At 37.8% G+C, this 22066-nt stretch overlaps 1 protein-coding gene across 1 annotated transcript; it reads right to left on the bottom strand.

The window, feature by feature from the left end:
• Nucleotides 1-5851: 5851 nt before the first annotated feature.
• Nucleotides 5852-21123, bottom strand: LOC103696691 (protein TITANIA-like). The gene is made up of 2 exons (XM_008778381.4): nt 19117-21123; nt 5852-6870 (listed from the first exon to the last, which is right to left on the bottom strand). The coding sequence occupies exons 1-2, from the start codon at nt 20912-20914 to the stop codon at nt 6314-6316; spliced, it is 2355 nt and encodes a 784-aa protein (XP_008776603.2). The 5' UTR covers nt 20915-21123; the 3' UTR covers nt 5852-6313.
• Nucleotides 21124-22066: the final 943 nt, after the last annotated feature.

Below are 22066 nucleotides of genomic sequence, written 5' to 3'. Positions count from 1 at the left end.
AACAGGACTTAAAGCCTCATTTTTATACCCTCAAGGGTCCAAATGGTGTGATGCAAAGCTTCTGATATGATTCCTAACTAGCGAAAAAAAGAAGTCTTTGGTAGAGATAATGGTGTTGTAGACATGAAACTATATGAGATCATAGATTTCTTTTAGATTTGTTGGTCATTAAGATAGTATGGTATTACTAACTTGCTTGGATTCACTCATTCTATTTGTTTCTCTTCTAGCCATTCGAAATTTTAGTATGATTAAAAAAATATAGTTTTAATATTATATAATAATTCAAAATTTTATCTAAAAAATTAGATAAAATATATTATTTAGATATTTTGATTCTATATAAAGATTTAAAAAAAATTTATGCAAAATTAGATACAAATCTGCATGAATTTCATACTTGTACAGTAAATTTGGCTAGTTGCCCGGTAGAAAGATCTTTTCAAAATAAAATAAAAGATTTGGAGAAGACAGCCAAATCTTGTCAGGTGGCATATATCAAATCGAAGACAACCATGAACTTCAATGGTTCCATCATGATCCTCCAAACAACAAAAGCTTGGGGCCCACCAGTTAATGTCTCTTGATGCAATTGGTGTTCTTTTTCTCTTTTCTTCTTAAATAATGAGGAAATCGTCCACTAGAACTTATTCAGCCGTACAACTGCACTTTGCACCATTACCATATCTCCTTTATTTCTTATTTTTGGTTACGAATCGTGGCCAAGTACTCACTGTAGGCAAGTTGACCTTTAATTTGCTACATAGCTCTTATTCAATGTGCTAATATTATGTGAAGTTAATTACTAAACCAATAATTATAAAATTAAAATAGTGTAAGGTTGCTATTATTAGTAGCATTTGACGAGCAAAAGTAAAGAACTTGGGATGGTAGTTAGGCCTATCATTGTTTTGATGCTCACGTTTTATAATACCTAATACATAAAGCAACTTTTATATTGTTATATTTTTTTTATAAACTACTTTATTTTACTTCCAATGCTACGATGTCTATACATCTTTGAGGCCAAATCCTCAACTTAGCACCCATTGCACAAAAAATGCATTGAACATGCCTAAATTACACCGAAGTGCACATTATGCCGATACCAAATGTAGTTGTCGAGCTTTTTCTCATAAAAATAGATTTAAAATTGCCTTTTTTTAATATATATAGTTGTAGACATATTTGTCTAAAGATAAATTAGGTTGTAGGTTATTTTCGAGAAGTGATTGACATGGAAGCTCCTCTCAGTGTTTATGCCGGCAGGGCTACTTCGAATGAATTTTCAATATTTTTGAAGAATCTATTAATAATTTAGGTCTGAAAGCTTGTAGATTGGCTGCATAATGGGAGTAGCTCTCTCTACCAATTAAGCTCAATAAATTATTAGAAATGGAACTCATAATCTCATCATTGATAGCAATAAATTCTATGCACTCAGTGGACTTGCTTGCACTTCATGCCTAGGAGATAAAGCTGAACCCCCCCTGCTCCACTGCTTTCTTAGTTAGCCAATGAGGTGGTGCTCATGGAATGGGCAAACGTCACCCAATCCCCACCTGAAAACAGCCCTACCTTTCATATACTGACCAATTCCTGACTTCCAAGTAGGATAATTTAGCAAATAGTTGATCAAGGAAGGGTAGCAATATTTGCCATGCCTCTCATCCTATATATTTAAATCACAACTTGTTTTGACTCGTTTTCAACTCTTGACCTCTTTTGAAGGGGGAGGAAGGTAGCAATTACCGTCCAAGTTTTAGTCGATATAAATATTGTTATTCATAACTAATGTTATCTTCTTCTCCTTTCTTTCTTTTTTTTTTTTTTTTTTCAAATGTTGCTTCTTGATAACTCGAACCTCAAATTTGTGCCCATTAATCCATCAATATCTTTACCATTTTTTGTGAATGTGTTCGAATTTTAAGCTAGGATGCCAGAACAAGCCATGGATTTCAATCCCAACCGCATCTCGAACATTTTGTTTAAACATATTTGCATCTCAGAACCATGGAATCACGCACGAATCACTGTCATGATGTGGGGTGAGTAGAAATCGGGACTAAGGTGTGGGACAAATTATTCCATGGCGTTGCTCGTCCTTTTCCACTTTGGCTGGGAGGAGAAAAAGGTGAAATTTCCTCCAGCCAATGAGTCATTGGTGCATAAAATTTCTTGGCATGGTTTGCTGAAGGTCAATAATCCCATCGAGTGGATGCTGGACGCCAACTTCCTAATATATTGTATTACACGTCCTCTCTGACCTTTTCTTGTCCTCCTTTTTTTTTTTTTTGTGGTACAAACCTTTTATTGTCCTTTGCGAGGAACACGACCCGTTGTGTGACCTAATCCAAGTCACGAAGAGCAGCAGGCCTTTGATGGCGACAACCAGCCCTCACGCTAGTTGGGTGGTGTATACCACCAAACAGCATGAAATAATTGCAGCACCATTGATTCAGATGAGGAGCTCGTGAGGAAGAATAGTATGAAACCATATTAATTATTTATTAAATAAATTTTAAATATTTATATAGAATCAAAGAATTTAAATAACATTTTTTGGTTAACTATTTTGAATGAAGTTCTGGTATCGAAGCCAGATTGCCCCATAGCCTATGTGGACTAGGAGCACTGCAGCACGGGTTGTTAAGCAACAAAAATTGCAGCAAAAAGATCTTATAATTATCTCTCAAGACATGCTCAAATGCAGGTCCCTGAACGATAAATGTGAGTAATTTATCCTTGACAAGTTGATTAAGAAGGTGGTTTGAACATATAATTGTTCATACTTGTGGATGCAAATGGATGGACAAAGATAAAGTGGCAATGACAAGAAAAAGTAGTCTAAACATGGTGGTTAAGCAATGCGGAAGTTTATTCACACAGGCTAGCTACTTGATGATGGAGTCCAAAAGAGCTGAGCTGAGCTATCCCATATATACTAGTCTAACATTATCCCTTTGAATAAGAGATCCAAGTTTTAGCTGCTTCTTCATTTTGAGATATTTTTCGATTTGATTCAATTTGCATGTAACTCCTCGTAGTTCCGCTGTCATATGGAAGTGCATCACCTCACCATTGTCTTGATTCTTCCATGCATTTCATGAGAAATATCCTCGTAGTTCATTGTAGTTCCTCCTTTATTCCACTTTTGTTTCTTCTTCCCTTAAGGAAGTACAATATTGAAGGTGATGGTTGATAAGTGGGACTGCATTAGTTTATTTTTCAGCTAGGGTCTGTCGTTATGTATGAGAAAGGTTGTTAAGGTGGGTCGAAAGGGACGAGAATGGAGCCACAAGTCTTTCAGTTCCAAGTGATTTGGGCTAAGGTTGCCTTTCTTGTCAGAGTCCTCCCATTTGTTAAATTGTTATGAACTGGGTAAATCTAATGAAGATGACAGGAAACGATCTTTCATGGATGGCTATGATTCCATGCAATTCGGGTTATATTCAATTTTTTTTTTCTCCAAGTGACAAACTAATTAATTCCTAATTCTAGTTGGTGCCTTCTTTCTACATAAAAGATAGAGAGGTGAAAAGTTGGGCATAATATTATAGAAGGGAGTGTTTTCAAAGGCAATGGTTAAGAGAAATATGAAGTCACTTTTATTAGAAATTTGTATTCTAACCAAGTAGATGACATGCAGCGCGAGTAAGAGAGAGGGACACATGAATAGGAAGGAAAATTCAAGATAAATACAAATAGCAATGGAGTTAATTGAGAGTGGAGTCACATCTCCGAGCATTGCTATTATATATAGGAAGATTTATAAAAAAAAAAGTTTTGTTAAAACAGATGTACAAAGAAACTCAAATGAACAAGTTTTATAAAAAGATTGTCTTATTGTTTTTCATATAATTAGTTTTATTATATTTGTCAAGTCATGAAACTGGAAAAAAAAAAGAGTTTTACGGAAACTAGATCTCACTCTTTTTTTAAAAAAATCTATTTTATAAAACTTATATTTATGATCATCTATTTTAGAAAACTTTCGAGTAATAAATTACCTTTGGAAGTTGTGGGTCCTCTTCATTATAACTTTCAAGGAGAAGATTGAGGAATTCTGGCCCATGACCACTGTGGGTACTCACAAGCAATGGGTGTGGAAGGATGGTCCTCCAATTATCATAACTGGGTTGGTCAGCAGAGGTGAAAGAGAATCAGATAATATCCGTCCATATTTATTTTTATCCAAATTTATTAAAAAATAGATAGAAATTTAAGTATTCGATTAATATTCATATTTATATTTATATCCGTAAAAAAAATGATATAAATATGGATAGACAACTATTCGATCCGTATCCGAATATCCGATTCTATTTGTAATCCTAAACTTTTAAGAAAAATTAATAACCACATTAACATGCTATTAACTTAATTTATTATCCACTTACTAATATTTTTAATTATGTGATCATAAAATTTAATTATATGATTTATATCTGTATTTATATTCATACTTTTTGTATCTGTATCTGATTAAACCAAATATGGATATGAATTTTTGCATCAGACTAACATCCGTATCCATATCTATATAGATATGCTAGTATCTGATCCGATTTCAGTTTTATTGGTCAGTTGGCCGCCTTCCAAATTTTCCAACTATAGAGTAAAATGCACATTTCAAAGGATGGTTTGAAATGGAAATTTTCTAATGCCGCTATAATGTTGATGATGTGGCAGTGAAATGATATGGCATGATCGTGAAGTGGCAGGCATAACAATAATGAAATAAGGGTGATGGCCTGCTCTTCAGCTTGAACCAATGAAAAAAAAAAACAAAAAGAAAAAAAAAACTGGAAGGTACACGGTAAGCTCTTCGGCTTACACCGGGCCCAAGGCCGAGCACTAAACCTTACACAATTACTTCTCAAAACCTCCATGCTCTCTGTAATTGCTTCAAAATTTTGAAATGCATCAATAAGATTTAAACCAATCATCTCGTCTTAATAAAGAAGAGGTACCAAATACTTGAGCTAACCCTCTATCCGCTAAGGCATAAGACAGGCTTCAATGGTGCCTTCTTTAAGCTGAGCTGAAAAATATAAATGACCTAAGGTATCTCTAGTTCTCTACTATAGAAGATCAAAAGGTTCTCTATAACACACACAAAAGAAAAACCCGCGAGTTTTAATTGTTTTAGATAATATATAGTCGTTTTTCTTGGATTGATCATATAATTGTTCATGATACCTAAAAGAAAAAATCACTGCAATTACAGCATCCTTGGAATTAACCAAACATTATATCCTGAGGACAGGATTCCTATAGCCTAGGTTTTCTATACAAATACACCGATCATCATGACTAATATAACCAATATATTTCCTCTTCTATTACATTTTTCTCATCACAAACTTCTAGGAATAACTTCCGACTGTCAAGTACATCTGCAGTTGCTTGAATTGTAGCTTCCAAGAAGATGGCAAGTCAGCTATTGATGCATCAAACAAGAGGCAGAATCCACCATACTGCCCTCTATACATAAGAAAAGTCTATTCTAAAATGGGTCAAAACAACTAGATACTCTAGCATTTCAGATCTAAAGTTGATGCATGTTTTTTTTTTTCCTTTCATTTTCTCTTTCCCAATACATGCTTTCTTAAATGCAAGGCCTTTTTTCCTTCGCAAGGGAAGCACCAGAAATGAACTAGAGACAGCAGTAATATATTCCCAGAAATAGAAACCTACATCGACCTAGGAATGAGAAAATTGTTCGGGTAATGCAGTAAACCTGTAACATGGTAAAGTAAACTCAGTTGATAACTAAACTATTTCTCGATACAATGGAGAAAGGAGCACGATGAAACTTAAAAACTGAATATAACTGCAAACTAACAAGTACAAAAATGTCACCAGCCAGTCATCATTGCAGAAACAAAGTTTTTACATTAGTAACAGCATACAGAAATAGACAGAAAAACATGACACCCCTAGTGTTAATGGACCGCATTTCATCACCTTTTCTGTTGCCTGCATCAAACTCTACAACACTTACCATTTGTAACACTACATATCACGTTTCATATTTCACCAATCAAAAAACATAGAAGAACTTTACGACTAGAAGTTGGGGCCTGCCTCCAGTATGTCAGATGACCCACAAAGTTGAATAGTTGAACAGACTGTCAGGAAACTGATTGGTTCACAAACTGCTTTTAAACCACCACTAAATACCAAAAAGTGAAACTTACAATACTTGTACAACTGTCACAGACTAAACTTGCTTTTGGAAGCTTAAAGCATCTAAAAACATAATATACAAGTCAAGCATTTTCAGTAAAAAGAGAACCAATCATATTTATCATACCCACATCTTCTTTGTTGCTTCCATCCTTTCAAGCAAGCCAGCAATCTCAGCTTGCATCCTCATCTTCATGTTATGGTAGTCACAGTTGGAGTTCTCAAGGAATTTGAGCTCCTCGAGCTTCTTCCTCCGGTGCTCCTCAGCCTCCTGTAGGCAAAGCTTTGCAAGCTTGGTTGTGTACTCCTCCTCCAGCTTCTCAGACTTGGCACGGGCAATCTGGCGGTAGCCCTCCACTTCCCTCCTGGCTTCATCTGCAAGCCTCCGGAAAAGATTTGCTTCTGCCTCTTTGAACTTTACAATAGTCTCCAAGCTCTGAAAGCCATCCTCCTTTGCTGGGGTGAAATGGGGTTCAAGCGCAAGAGGTTTTGGGTCTGTTTTGAGAGCATCTATTTGCATTTCTAGTATAGAGCTGGTTGGTTTGAAGTTAAATACAGACTTTGAAGGGGTAACATTTGTTGACGACGGAAGAGGAACTGCATCTGCATGCTTGTTTGCTTGAGTTCCTAGTATGTTTTTGGAGGAGCTGCCAGTAACAGAGAACTCTGTAACTCCATCTGCAAAGTGTGAGATAATCAACTGTAAGGTTTGAGGATTTAAGTCCAAACCCTCAACATTACAAATGCCAGTGTTGGATATGGAGAAATTCCACCGTTTAAACTAGGTGCCATGAAGGTTTGTGATTGTACACTGTGTCTCATGTGCATGTGATATTAATCACTCTTTTATCACGCATCTATGTGTAAATTTAGTTTGTAACCCAATTTGCAGCTGTTCTGCTTTCTAGTACATGTCCACATGCATCTAATATTAATAGCTGACTGTGCCTCATGCTTTAAATATTGCTGGACACTAGCACTAGGGATAAAAGAAGAAGCATAGAGCATGAGAATGCTTGGTTCACTTTGTTTCCACTCGTGCAACAAGATTCTTAAAAAAAGAAATTCAGAAATCAAAAAGTACAAAAATATGCTTTAAGCAACAATGAATGGGGCATGAATTTTTTTTTAGGAGCTAGCTATTTGTAACACAAAAGTTCAAAGCAAAATTTGTAACAACAAAAGAGGAGCTAGCTGTTTTTTTTCGTCTTATTCAGAATTTATTGTTCTACATTGAAATAGCAAACCTCATTATGCTTTCTTATTGCCTCTTGATCATATTTTCTTCTTCAATGCTGCATAAGAGAATAAAAAGATCTATCTTGCAATTTTACCACATAAGAGGATGATCAAGGATACCAACAATACTGTAGCTTTACCATAGACGACAACTTAAGGACAGAATAATATGGTATTACAAGAGGAATTGTCCAATAATAAAACATTGTATAGAGAACAATAACTGGTGAGAGTGCAAGTTACGTTGCTTAACTAGGTAGCTGCCATTTATAGATTCCCAAAAATCATATGATCATCTTTAGGATGCCAAGAAAGTCGGTGGTAGGGCTTTTAGAATTGGTGCCGGTGAATGTGCAGGTCACTTGCACAGTACATGTTGTGCTGGCACCCTTGCCTCACGGTGATAAAACAAAACAAAAGGAAAAAAATCCTTTTCTTAATAAGTGTATATATGGAAAGAGTTAAATAGGTGTCAAGCTAACCCATGCTGAGTGCCAGTGCCAGCTCAGCACAGACACTTGAGACCATTGTAACCCTACAGCAGGTTATACTTTCACTAGGTGGAAACAACTTGCCACATGAGCAATGGCCGAAGATGATGAAGTTTCTTCACAACAAAAAGTTCAAAACAAGGATCACATATAATTGAAGAATATTGCACCGAATCTGAATTATTCCTCTAAAATTGACTTATCACGGAGCCATAGTTTTTCTTTTTGAAGGCTCCACAACACATCAATAACCAGAATCTTTTTTTTTTCTTTTTTTGGTTTTGTCATAAACCACGTCACTGTAGTTGGTGTGATGTGATGCGCTATTCAGAAATGTGCAATACAGCCAAGGAGGTAGAATTTTTGGAAGAGTAAGATGTTAAGGCTAAACCCTGAAAGCCAGGGCAAGATGAGACATGAGTGAAGAAACAGTATTAGTGAAAGAGCAACAAAATTTATATCAGGAAAAAAGTTGCTGCATGTTGTATAAGATGAGCCTACAATTTATTTAGCTAATGTTATTTTGAATATTACTGACCAATTTATATTGGAACAAAGGGCTGAGGTTAGGGAGGACTGGGTATACGACGGAAAGAAAGGAAAGGCAGGTGAGGGTTCAAGCCGGAGCCAAACTTGTTCTGAACCTGGAGTTCGACTCAAACAGTGAAACAGTATAACTAACGATGACCAAAAAAATTTCAAACTTGGACCCAAACTTTGACCCATGGTTTGATGTACCAGACAATACAGCCCAATAAAGGGTCTACCTACCATATGTAAGGTACCAAAACTCGGTAGCTCCTTGTGCCGAGTGTCGGTACTGAGGTATGTACCATATCGCCACTCGGTACAGGATATGGTATCGAGACTGCACACCTTACTTTAACCTGCACTCAGTGTTTACATACAAAACCTGAACTATGACTCGCATGCTGGCTTGGTTTCAATCAAATAATAAGGATTGAAACATCAGAAGACAGGTGTAATTTGAATCCTAGCCTCCTTAACCTGCTTGCAGCCTCGCAAGTATTTGATTTGTTTGATACAACAGATAGTATTTGCCTTCCACTTCCTATTTTTCATTAGTTGCTTATCAAAAAAATCACGATATTACTTATCACGTCTCTTTATCCATTCTGGAGAATGGATGCTCAATTCCTTAGATGGCTTTCATCTCAATCAAGATCTCAAGTGAGATACCAATTTGTACCACTATTCAACACCCATAGATACAATTTAGATAAAATTTCGGCTCTTATTATTTTGACCAATATAACTAATATCAAAATCATAATCATCTAATCCCAACAATTTGGGGTTGGTTTGACCAATATAACTAATATATCTCATGATATTGATTGATATAACTACTGCTACATCGGTCAGATATCTCAATATGTTTCTTATCATCTTATTAAGAACTTTTGATTATCAAAAATCATGATTAATTCAAAATGTAATACATAATCTTGTCTTCAATATACCAGCTGATATTTTGATCTTGATTGCTATACATGTCTCAGATATTGGAGTATCTCAGTTATTTTTAAAATCCTCTAGTCTTCCATCTTAGCCACCACATTATCGTGTATGGTTCATCTTGGTAACAGTTACCCATTGAGATGTCTGAATTACTGGCCACTGAAATTTGATTCCACAAGAGTTTACTGCAAGTAACTATAATTTAGGTCCTAGTATATATTGTATTAAACAACTTAATACATAACTTACTAGCTATATACGGACATGTTACAATGGTTAGTAGCAACTATATCGTGTATGCTGATCTGTGTCAGCTCATATCAATCTGTGGGAGTAAGGATTTGAGACTACACATACCAACCCCAAAATGATTGAACCATACCTAGCATGGACAGGCATGGGGACTCGATACACCTTGGTTTTAGCATGCTGAGCCCAAACTGCCCCATACTGCACTGTATCAAGGAGTATCAACTGCATATCTACATTGTACCACTCCCTACATCTTTTCTGTTTTTTTATATTCCCGCGTTTTGTTGCAAAATGGAACTTGGAATACAATGGGCAAACCATGTCGCAACATCATACATTTTCTCAAACTCCTTGTAGGCAACTCAATCTTCACTCGTCTTGTCTTTTTTGGCACAAAATAACAAGGCCCTGGTTGGATATCATCTCATGCCATTCCATTTTCCATCCTTCCCCAATTAAGTGATATAACATAAGCAACTTCTACAAATTTAACATCATATATGTCCACTTTTTACAAATTTGCCTATTCATTTCCTTCCATCTTCATTTTCTTTGTTTCCACTTTTTAGATTAGATGGAAGAATTCGTTTCCTTCACCTCAAATTGATAAATTTAATCTCCAAGCAACTAAAATAATGCCCATTGAGGACTTTCTAGGAAAGAACAAATGCGATACTACACGTCCAGTGATACTTTAAATAATAATTCCTTATACTTTGATCTTTCTTGGATAAAACCAAGGATATAGGTATTGTATTTTTGGTACTTAGTATATCAGACAGGTATGGCATGACATAGATGCAGGCACCACTGTTTCGTGCATAGGAACCATTGCAAATCAAAATTGATATGCGCTAGCATAAGCGCATTTTCTATCTTATAGCCCTCAGCATAGCAAGGCACGATATGATACCTTATCGCAGCAATCCGTGATCAGCACGAGTATGGCATGCTTTTCTTTAATCCTTAAAATAGAACATCTTGAATTTTCTGGAGACAGAAATTAATATAGATGCCATAGCTCATGCCAACCACTACTGTATATTTTTTGGAACTATAACTTGGCTAGCAACAAATTGATTGCTCTACCAAAATGCTTATCCATTCCCAGAATAGGTTAGCAATCAGATTTAATGAGAACAACCATTCTAATTATCATATATCATCTCCTAAGGCTCCAAATTATAGATACTCATCGTTCTAATCATCCACGGTCTTATCTCGTCCTATTTACACTCTACCCCAACAATAGCTATTTCACTATCAAACTAAACATATTTTAAGAGTCACCAAATGAGACAAAAGGAATAGATGTTTCACATAGGAGGAATGAAAGAAACTCCTACTACAGTGAAATTAAATAATGAAGCTGCCTTCACATGTAAAATCACCATCTCCAGGTTGAACATAAGAGAAGAGAGAGATACACGCTCAATCACATCCTCTGCCGTTTAGAAGCTTCTTATCCCTAGAGAACTAAATCTTATTGCAAAGAGACCATCTCCGTGAACAAAGGCTTCCATAAATAAGACGCCCAACTCTCAAATTGATTATATTGTAGGCATTGCAAGACATTTTTCAAAGATAAGAATTTTAATTTAGAATGAAGATGTTATAAAGCAGTTCATTTCGAGTGGTGTTTTAACAATTGTACCATACCAAGCAGTGCAGGACATACCGAATCCACCTAGTATGGTATCAATACCAGTATGGAGCTTGGAAAGCCCCCCACACTGAGATTGGTATTGGTACTATTTATTGTGCAGGCTCCAACAGTGTACCATGTGTCAGTAACCGGGCAAACCAAAAGTACCAGTACATGGACCAATAGTTAGATACAAGACACCAATCTTGGGTGTCGATAACAATCTTCCATTCCCTAATGCAAATGTTTCTAATAACATGCATTAATGCAGCATCAATGTTTCAAGTCAGAGCTGAGATGGAAAGCATAAACATAAACTCACATTCCTTTTCCAAACTAGCTAAGGCAGCTCCATACATCCACTTTGCCATTTACTTGTATAAAGAGGCATATCCTCAGACAATTCAAAGCATTCCAAAATCCTATTTTTAAGCACATAGACACTAACTTTGCCCTTTCTAGCTCTTATTAAACATATAGCTAATTAGATGAGGTCCTCTCTTTTATCAGACATTTTGTGGTTTTTACAAATCAATAAATTATTCCCAAATATACCTTCTCCGCAACTACCTATCCATAACTATGCATGCTATCACTATGGTCCATACGATTCATCTAATGTACTAAGCTATGCAATCCTAGTTTTATGGTCTCCAACTTTCAGTATTGGAGTAGATGAGTAAGAAAGGCCAATCTTAACTGGTTACGTAGTGTGTACAAGATATCTATATATAATGTTTTTATAGTCCTTCTAATTGTAATTTCCCTTAAATCTTCAAGTAACAAGGATGCAGCTAAGTAGCACTAAATAGGGTGTATCCCAGGACTATCAATGGGCCGGGCCAGCCTGAATGAAGACCCAACCAAATTAAAAAAAAAGAGCTTGGGCTTAGATTTTAGGATTATAGGCCAGGATCAGGCCTAGAAATAAAGGCCCACATAGTGTTCATACTTCATTCTCGCATGAGGCTGAGAATTTGATAAAAAAATTAATAGCACCTGTTTGAGCCTGGCCCAAGCTAAGAAAATACCCTCAATCAAGTGAAGATCGAACTTGATACTCCTACACCTTGTCCAAGCCAGACCAAGCTCAAGCCTGAGATTTAAAAACTTCAGGCTTGCTTCATGCCCAAGCATCACCAACCCATTGACACACGTAGACATTGTTTGGATGGGGAATAAGTGGAGGGATAACCACCTATTCCTCCACTTATTCTGCTATATAGGCTTTACCTATTGATGATGCCTAAGGTGATATGCCTCCCATTTGCATCATAACCTTATTCTAGGGGAACGACACGACTGGATTTTTATACAGAATTAGGTGGAAGGCTATTCCACCCAGTACCAAATGCCCTCGGCCACTATATCTTTGGTACGGCCTCTGTCACTTTCCCCCTTTTCCATTACCTTCATCTACTCTTCCCTCTCATCCCTATCTCCATACATGGGTGTTGATCATGGTTGACGAGTTGCTTTAGAGAATTGATAGCCGAAAACTCCATCGCAAATCTATCCTCTTCCATTACGAACTTCTTCCCTCCTTCCCCAACCAAGAGAGATCTCGACAAGTAAAAGAGGTGAAAGAGAGGGAGATCCCTGTCTTCTACCTCACTGATGGTGAACAGAACCCTCCCCTCATCGGATTTTGGCGAATGGGCGACCAGCGAAGCCACCCCTTGTGCCTAATCCTCATCTTCCTCTTTGCCACCATTGCTAGATGCTTCACCTAGAAGACCTTCCAGTTGCCTTCCGCTTCCCCCATCTCCAACTACTCTTCGGAGATCGAGACTATGTCAACAACAATTTGAGAAAAAAAAGGCAAGCTTTGATGCGAAAAAAGGTGGGATTTTTCTTACAATTATGAAAAAAAAATCTTTTCCTCCATTTTTCTGTGATTGGTGGGCTTATAAGTAGTTCATCATTTATTGAGAATTTTAAAACTTTCATGGGTTTTCGATGAATTAGGTAGTTGGATTATTTTTCTTCTTTAATCTAGTTATAATTTAAAACCTTGATTACTTTGGTGAATGTAGTTTTACATGGACAACTGAAGCATTCTTTTTTTTAATTTCAAGCAAGAACATATACCCGTTTTTACCATTTTTGTATTTGGAGAATAATGGATATATGTTAAATGACTTAGATTTGAGTTTGATGCATTTTTCTGTTTGGTGAATTGGGTTTTATATGAACATGTTCCATGAAAATGTTTCTTATTCAAAGAAAATACACCGTTTTCAACCTAATCTCGACTAGAATGATGAATGGTTGTGTCAAATTATTTAGATACTTTACTTCTAAATGGAATATTTTATGGCCATTTGATGGGATTCTTCATTTTTTCCTTCTACTTTAAAGAAGATAAACACTTTAGCTTCTTTTATTGAGTAGAAGCATATTGATTATCTATTAAGTATACAAAGTTTTATGAACTTTTGGTGAACTAGCTTTATATTGACAGGTGATTGGAGAAGGGTTTTGTGTTTCTGGATATGGCTAGTGGGACATACCTATGGAGTGATGAAGGGAAGCCAAGAGAGGATGTGAAAGCAATTTTTGGGTATTCAAGTTGTAATCACTGTTGTTATATTAGAATACAGTTGGCAATTTTTAGAAGTTGTTCTTTGGAATGATATGGTACACCATACCGATGCATACCAGGTATACCACCATATCAGCACCGAATTGGTTGACAATATGGGAGGTGTACCAAGTATCGTTATGCCGAACCAACCCCCATATTGGGTGTATTGACACCGTAGCAAGATGCTATCGATACAAGGTCTGATATCAAGACTGCAAGCTTGCGGAATAATTTTTTGGGTTTAATTGTTTCTTATCATATATGTACATTTTTTATAGTTGTTAATGGCCTTTGGTTAAGTGTGTTTAAAATCCTTATTTAATTGAGTTGAGATTTTTATGTCGATGATCCACATGATGAATTTGTTTGATGGTGGATGCCCTAAAGATTGTATTGCACTGGAGCAAAGTTAATAAGTTTTTAAGTTAGTTTGGTTTCATTGATGTTTATCAGTAAATTGAATAGCGATTCAACAATGTATTTTGGGATATGCTTTTTAATAATTTGTCCAGCCCATTATGCTAAGTGAATTAGTGATGACTCTTATTAAATTATTGTTGACCGGGAAAGGGGGAGGGAGCAATTTCACAAGAAAGCCTTCACACTTGGCCATTTTCTAACAATTTTGTCCAAACAATATAAAATTCCAATTATCCCCTCAACTTATTCCGCCAAAAAACATCACGATATGATATCTCCTTCTACTTATTCCTCAAACCAAATTTCACAATTTTTTTTACTATCGAAATAATTCATATACCTTCTATAGTACATGGATAGTTCTTCTTTATTCCTTCAAAAATCATTTCACAACCAAACACTACCCTAGTATATCTAAAACCATGCTCCCATTCTTGCACCCATTCTGATGCCAAAATGATTTATGCAAATATAAAATTTATCATTTCTTTAACCCTCTTTGGTTCTTGCTCCTAGTCCAACTCCTACCTTCCAATTAATGCAACATTAAATCATCAACATGATACAAAGCAAATCTTCATTAAGCAAGACCAAGCAAAGGGTTAACACATATGTGATGGTAGACATAAGGGATAAGGAAATTTTGGGGTTTGGTTTTAATAGGTAACTTGTGTCATAAATCTGATAATAGAACATAAGTCAAAAAATTAGCAATTATACAAATTTGGGATGCCTGATAGATCTACTCTAAGGTTTAGGGGTTAGGATTTGGTGCTAAAAATTTCTGGGATTTTGAGGTTCAAGTAGATTGTTTGATGTTGACCTAAAGTCAAAATACAGGCAACAGTACATATTTCTAAAGATTCACGTAATATAAGTGTATGTTATAATGAATATGAGCAACTAATTAAGTAGTATTTCATATTATTTTGCAAGTTTATAATAACTACATGTACTCAGCTAATCGAAAATGAAGATTAGACAAGAAAAGAAGAGCAAATAAAGAAAACAAGGAGGGAGAAAAAGGCACCAAAGAGAGGACAGAGGGCCAGATCTTGCCAAGAAAACCACTTTTCCTCAAAATGTTCTCCAGGCAACGACGTTGGAACTGTATTGGGGGCCTTGTGGGTATAGAACAGAAAAGGTGAAGAAACTCAGGAAATGAGTTTAGACATCTAAGGTGTCCGAGGGGAAGAAAACTGTGATGGGGTGGAAGGGAGGTAGCCTTGAAAACAACCATGAAGCGTACTCCCAACTAGTTGGCCTCAAAACCACAAAACCTTAGAAGCTAACCAATTCCAATAAGGCTTTCTTTGGTGTCACTGCAAGTTTTTATAAGTTTTTTCTCACAACTTCCAGCAATGATGGGTTATTATTGGTGTACTTATTTCTCAACCTGTCAACAACATTTTGAGCACCATTCTTCAAGAAAACTACTTTATTTTTCATTCCATATGTTCATACATCTTCTAAATTTTTCATCACTTTGTCCAAATTTGAAGCAATAACTGTCTTTAATAACTATGTCTTTTCTAAATACTCAATTGTTTGCTTTATCCGTCTTAACTTGTTTACATAGCCATCTCGACATTTTGATCCTACTATGTTCAAGAAAAAGAGGGTATCTATGGCATCGTAAAGGGCAGATAGATGGAACAGAAAAGCTTAAACATTTTGGAACACATGCTCTCTAAGGTAAACAGTGAGCGAAACATATATATGTCAGGCATGAGAAACATAAAACTAATAGTCCTTATACTTGAGAGCATGTTCCATGGAAAACACCATTGGCTGAATGACAATGAGAGCTTCTAAACAGTGCCATGTGGAACAAGAAAGACAAGAAACCCATGCAAAAGAGAGGAATTTGATTTTCTACCACACAGACACTTGTAGGGTGAAACATGAGAAAGAAGTGGTGAGATAATAAAAAAATCTGAAAAACTGCTACTCGAGCAAGGAGAAGACAGAAGATCAAGGATATTGTCTCCTCTTGATAAATCCCTGTTGTGGTGTTGAATTTAAGTGTTAAGAAGTTGACGAAGAGTGCCTTGAGATGCAATTTAATTTCAAAAATATTTTGAGAAACTCTCTCCATGATTAGATCAAAAGAGTTCAGCGGATATAGGAAATTAAGCAGGCACCATTGTAGTAAAGTCTTGATGCTAGCTTATGTTGGAAATGCTGAATCATACAAAGTGATGGGAATCTTGAATAGACATGAAAATAAGGAAATATGAATGAAGTCTTTTTAATTGACAGGTGAAGGACCACAAATATCAGAATATTTCAGGTCCACAGGAGCCCTATATTCAATGAATGTGGGAAAGAGCAAAGCAAATTAGAAACAAGGAAAAGAACAGAGATCACTTCGAGTGACATCACCAAGTATTCTAATGAAAATGAATGGTTTTAGTCCTTCTGCTGATGCATGACCAAGCTCATCTATTAAAGAGATTCTATGAGTTAACCAATACTTAAAGCAAGGCAAATAACTACATCATTAAAAATGTATGTGCTAGTTTCATGAGAAACATAGCATTTCATCACAAAGTCCAAGCCTTGACTCATATGTACCCAAAGCTTTAAAAGGCGGCTGCAGTATAAGGGCAGGTGTGGTAATGCACAGCATATAAGCAGCTGGAGGTGCATAAGTGATTGGTAATTCAGAAATATTAAAAATTAAATAAGTTTCAAAAAAAGATAAAAAATAACTGCAAATTAGAAGTAAATAGGTGAAAAATCAGAAAATAAGAGAAGTACATATTTTTACAGTTATTTAATTTTAAGCATCTTATTACATGTTAAATAAAAGAAATAGGAATATCCTTAGCACTATACTCAACTTTCAAATACATTAATGTAATAAACATGTTCACGAATTAACAAATGAAGAGAAGAGAGGTAAGGAGAAAATTAAGAGGTCACTATTATAGGGCCCAGGAAACGTGCAGACCACATTGGCCTATGCAGGTGCCTGGCAACCCTGCAGGTTGGCCACACATAGCAACCGTGTTGGCCCAATGCAATGCATTCTAGGCCACTAGATGCATCTGGATATGCTGGCATGTATGCGGCTGCATGGACCATATTTTAAAATGGTGTACCCAGCTAGGCAAGACACTTAAACAATGTATCATGTCTAAATAATTGAATTGCCTTGTATTTTCTATATCCCCCAAAAAAAGGCTGCGACTGTTGTATGGATTAAACTACTGGACAATAAGAGATGTTTAGATGTCTGTACAACTATGAAATATAGATAAATACATGACATAAATAGAAGGAATTTCATAAGTAACAAATATCATAAAAATATATAAAAAGCAACCAGTTAAGACCACATGAACATGTCAATCACCTGAGACCCTGCTATAGATCAGGCCTGGATCTATAAAATGGCAAAGAACATTTTTTTCTATGACCAAGAATTTGAATTATGATAGGAATGGAGATAAGAAGAATTCCATATAGATTTGACAAATATTGATAATTTTTTAGCTTAACAAGAACAGAAAAATAAACTATAAATGCATGCAGCTATTACTGTGGTTTATAACTTGAGCTAAATCTGATCTCAGAGAAAATTTAGGCTAGATATAGCCCTGAAAAGAAAATGCCATAGATAGGTAAAGAGACGGGCGGAACCAAAAAGAAGACATGAAGCATTACTAAGCCCAGAAGAGTTGGTCTTTCATAAGAACTGATGGCTTAACAGGATTCATTTACTGGACCCCAATTTGATGGGATAAGATCAGTTGTTTATACCTGACTCACCTCTTTTGTCCCTTCCAGGCGATCGGAAAATAAAGAAATGGTTGATATATTCAAGATAATTAATTATTTTCAAAATACCGTCTTAGAAATTGATAGAAAAGCAAGGATATGGGCCCGCGTGAGTAGGAAACAAAAAATCTCTATTCTAGTTCTATCATCAGCTATGGGTTCGAATCTAAGAAAAATTCTAGATAATGTTTGTTATCCTGAAATTTTCTTGTCTTTTCCGAATGATAAGGAGAAAAAAAAGATTGGGTCAAAAGAAAATGCTATTTTGGAGTTTTATCAACAATTTGCTTGTGTAGGTGGGGATCCGGTATTTTCTGATTCCTTACATGGAGTAACATCAAGAAGAACACATAATACATAGAGGGGACAAAAGAAACATAAAGAGGGCCTACTGAGTCATATCTATAATAGTTTTAGGCAAAAAATGAAAAATATGTTTTCATATCAGCATACGACATTGATTGTTCTAGGTAGAGAAACATGCGATGTAAATCATACAAATATTTAACTGCATTTACCTATATTAGCATGAGTTTTCATACAGATGCACTAAAATAGAAAGTGATAATGAATCAAGGAATTGCAGAAGAGAGGTACAACAATAGCAACAATGACACACAATAACTGCACCAAAAAAAATAACAGGAGAACTAGAACGTGATTTTTGTGTTGAACTGATAATAGAGGACAGCTGACAAAACATCAATGCTAACAGAGAACAGTAATTTTTCCTTAAGAAAAAGGCAATTGACAGAATATGAATACACAGTTCATCAATAAGAACTACATTTTTAGCACATCCAAGAAGAAACAGAATGTGCAATAATAAGAAAAGTAGCAGAACATTAATATATAAAGCAAATCAGTTATAGATTGAGGTTCATTCATATTTCATGATGAAATCGATAACCTTCCTAAAATAATGTCTCTGATGCAATAAGTAAGACCAAGGAATTTGAGAGAGGCAATTGTAAGGAAAATAATAAATCAAAACCTAATTAAAGATCAGTTAGGAAACTTACACTTGAAAAACTGCAGCATGTTGCTACATGCATCCATAGGTGAAATAAGCATCTTGCCAAGCATGTTGAGAATTTCTTCCGCCTTCGCATGCAGCCCCTTCCCTTCGAAATCCTCACTAGCACGGAAGATCTTCCTAACACAGTCCAGCTCCTTCATCAAAGTCTCAAGACGCCAATCCTTTGCACAGCAGTTAAAAACTTCTTTAACGAATCCAAACATCTCAGAAGCATGCCCACACCCAGGGCACAGGAACTGCATCTCTGTCATGCCCATTGGACCCTTCAAGGTTGGCCCAGGCCTAATCAGATTCTTTTCAATTCCGCAACCAGCATGGCACCAATGGGAGCAAACATCACACCCAACCCAACTGCATGTATTTGAAGCACAATCAAACTTCAGGCAGACAGGGCACATGCAAGCACTACAAAATCCCTTCTTGCTGGAGCAAATCTTGCAGTCGCAGTCATCGACAGGCACTAAGCTCTTGCAATTCACATTTGGGCACCTTAGTTGCAAGAATATCTCAACCAGCTCTTTCGATGGAATACAGCCCTTTCCAGTCACATAATTCACGATGCCAGTCTTGATCGCCACCAGAACTTCAAGCTGTGTCTTGTGACACTTTGAGAGGGTCTCAAACGTAAGGTCTGATCTCCTCTCGAGCCTTCCCTGGAGGCTAGCAAACTCATCCCTCTTTTCCGGCACGCTCATCAGATTTCTCAGAGACTCCTTCACAGCTTCCAACGACTCGGTTGGAAAATCTTGAAGTATCTGCGCCATGTAAGGGACTGCCTCCGATACTACCTCTTTCAACAGCCTCGTAAGCATCATGCCCCCCTTTCCAGTATCCAAGCTTGCACCAGCATTAGCTTTCGGGGCACTTGCAGGCAATTCGGCTGGGAAGAAGGAGATGTTCTCCGAGCTGCTCACCTGGTACAGACTGTTGCCCGCCTCCTTGTTCTCTCCCTGCATGTGAGGGAAGCCACCGAGGTTCGAGAAGGTGACGCTATCACCCACAGGCTTGAACCGACTGTGGACTGAGCCGTTCGTCCCCTCCCCGGCGTACCACATTGTATCGTTCTCCCTTGACACATCGAAATTCTCAGTGGAATTCCTGGTGAGGGAGCAGCTGGGGTTGTGAGAGAAGGCTGCCGAGCACGAGTAGGAGAGCGAGGCGCCACAGTCGTTAGAATTGGTTGCACGGGTGTTGTTGCTAAAGCTCCTTTTCACCGGAGCGGCAGCCACCACCGGCGCCGCCGAACAGGGAGCAGCGGGAGCGGGGGCGGCGGCGGAGACAGTCGCTGACGGTGCTGCCAGATTCGCCCAATTGAGCGAAAGGGAGAGGTTGGGCGGGCCGAGGGAGAGGTTTAGGGTCTCGATCTTCACCTTCTTCTCCTGACCTTCCCCCTCGATCCCCTCCGGCCCCTCCCGCTTCCCCGGAACCTTGCCGCCGGCAAGCTGGAGGAAATCCCTCTCGACCCACCGCTCCCCGCCGTCGTTAGGCGGGTCCACGGCGATCTCCTTCCCTTTGGCTCGGGCTTTCTCTATCGCCACGAAGAGATCGCTCCCAAGGCCGTCCTTTTCCTGGAGCCCCGGCTTGGGGTTCTCGCAGAGGTAGCTGAGGGTCAGCTCCTGGGGGGCGGCGGTGGAGGAGGTGCCGGTCTTCCCGCCGCCGCCATCGCCGCCGAAAAGGCTGGATCTCGGGCTGGGTTTTTCGAGATCGAGGGGCTTAGGGTTCGGTTGGGCGGCGTCGGGCCTCGAAGCCGAATCCTTCGAGGGATCCGAATCGGCGAGCATGGTGGAAGGGACGAAGGAAACAAGGGAAATGAGGGGAGAAAAGTGCTGCGAGAGATCGAAGGACGAGGGTTTTGGGAGAGAGAGGTTAAGGTTTGGAGAGAGAGAGAGAGAGAGGGGGGGGGGGGGGGGTGCGGGGCGGTCTCTCGCTCGCGCTCTCACCTCGTCGTCTTCGCGGCTCCTCCTTGTCTCCGCTCCCCCCTTTCCGTTTCCGCTCGGCTTTTCTTTCTCCGCGTCGATTTAACCCTCTCTCAGAAAAAATTGATTCTTGCCCCTGCATTGGACTACATTTTATACTGTAGTCCCTATCCAAAGCGTCTTCGAACAATTAACCTCTATATTTATTATTTAATGATTCTTGCGCTGGTACTAAAAGTTAAGGATTGTCAAAACTAGGGTCGGGTGTAAAATATCTGGCGCAGAGATTCCGAGCATTAATTCCGGTTGGATTCTGGATGAGAGGAAATAGGGGTTAATTAATGTCCATAAGGTGGTATGGGAAAGCGAAATTTGAGCAGGGACGAGGGTCAAAAGATCAGCGCGGAGACTCGGCGGGCATAAGGACTAAGGAGCTATCCGTTACACAATATTTGACCAGGGACTACATGTGAAAAATTCAGACAAAGAAAACCACCTTGGCTTTAAGATACTCGGCGGGATATTTTATGTTAACGTGTCAAGTCGATACTGGCAGTTTGATGAAGTGGATGTTAAATCCGCGAGAGGCGGGATGGGGCGGGGTATGGTGTTCGAGGGAGTAAGGTACCGCGGACGGGCGCTTGGACGAGAGGACGGGGTCCGCGACCTCCGGGCACGCGTGAAAGGGGCGAAATTACGATAATTCCCTAATTAATGGGGACATTGAAAGTATGACGTAATCGTTGACTTAGTTAGACGGCTGCGGCAAAGGGAAGTGTTAATGTTGGGGTTTATTAGGTCGTGGGTACTTGTATGGTCTCGAATACGTGTTCGTATCTTTGTTAGTATAATATTATCAACGCATGAGAATTATTTTACAAACCATAAAAAATAGCATGTATCTTGCACTGACTATAGGTTACTATTTTTTAAAATATGATATAACAATATAATAAATTATAATGAATAAAAAAATAAATAATTAAATTTTTATTGTATATTAAATAATGAATAATA

The sequence above is a fragment of the Phoenix dactylifera genome, chromosome 6, assembly GCF_009389715.1.
Source record: "Phoenix dactylifera cultivar Barhee BC4 chromosome 6, palm_55x_up_171113_PBpolish2nd_filt_p, whole genome shotgun sequence".
NCBI classification, from domain to species: Eukaryota; Viridiplantae; Streptophyta; class Magnoliopsida; order Arecales; family Arecaceae; genus Phoenix; species Phoenix dactylifera.
Note: the sequence above shows the minus strand (reverse complement) of the source record. Positions and strands in the feature narration are given on the sequence as shown.

What these genes read in the sequence shown, in the direction of transcription:
- LOC103696691 (XM_008778381.4), bottom strand. Translation starts at nt 20,914, where the DNA reads ATGCTCGCCGATTCGGATCCCTCGAAGGATTCGGCTTCGAGGCCCGAC. An exon ending in CATGCTGCAGTTTTTCAAGT is followed by an intron (nt 6,871 to 19,116) that starts GTAAGTTTCCTA and finishes CACACTTTGCAG; the next exon opens with ATGGAGTTACAGAGTTCTCT.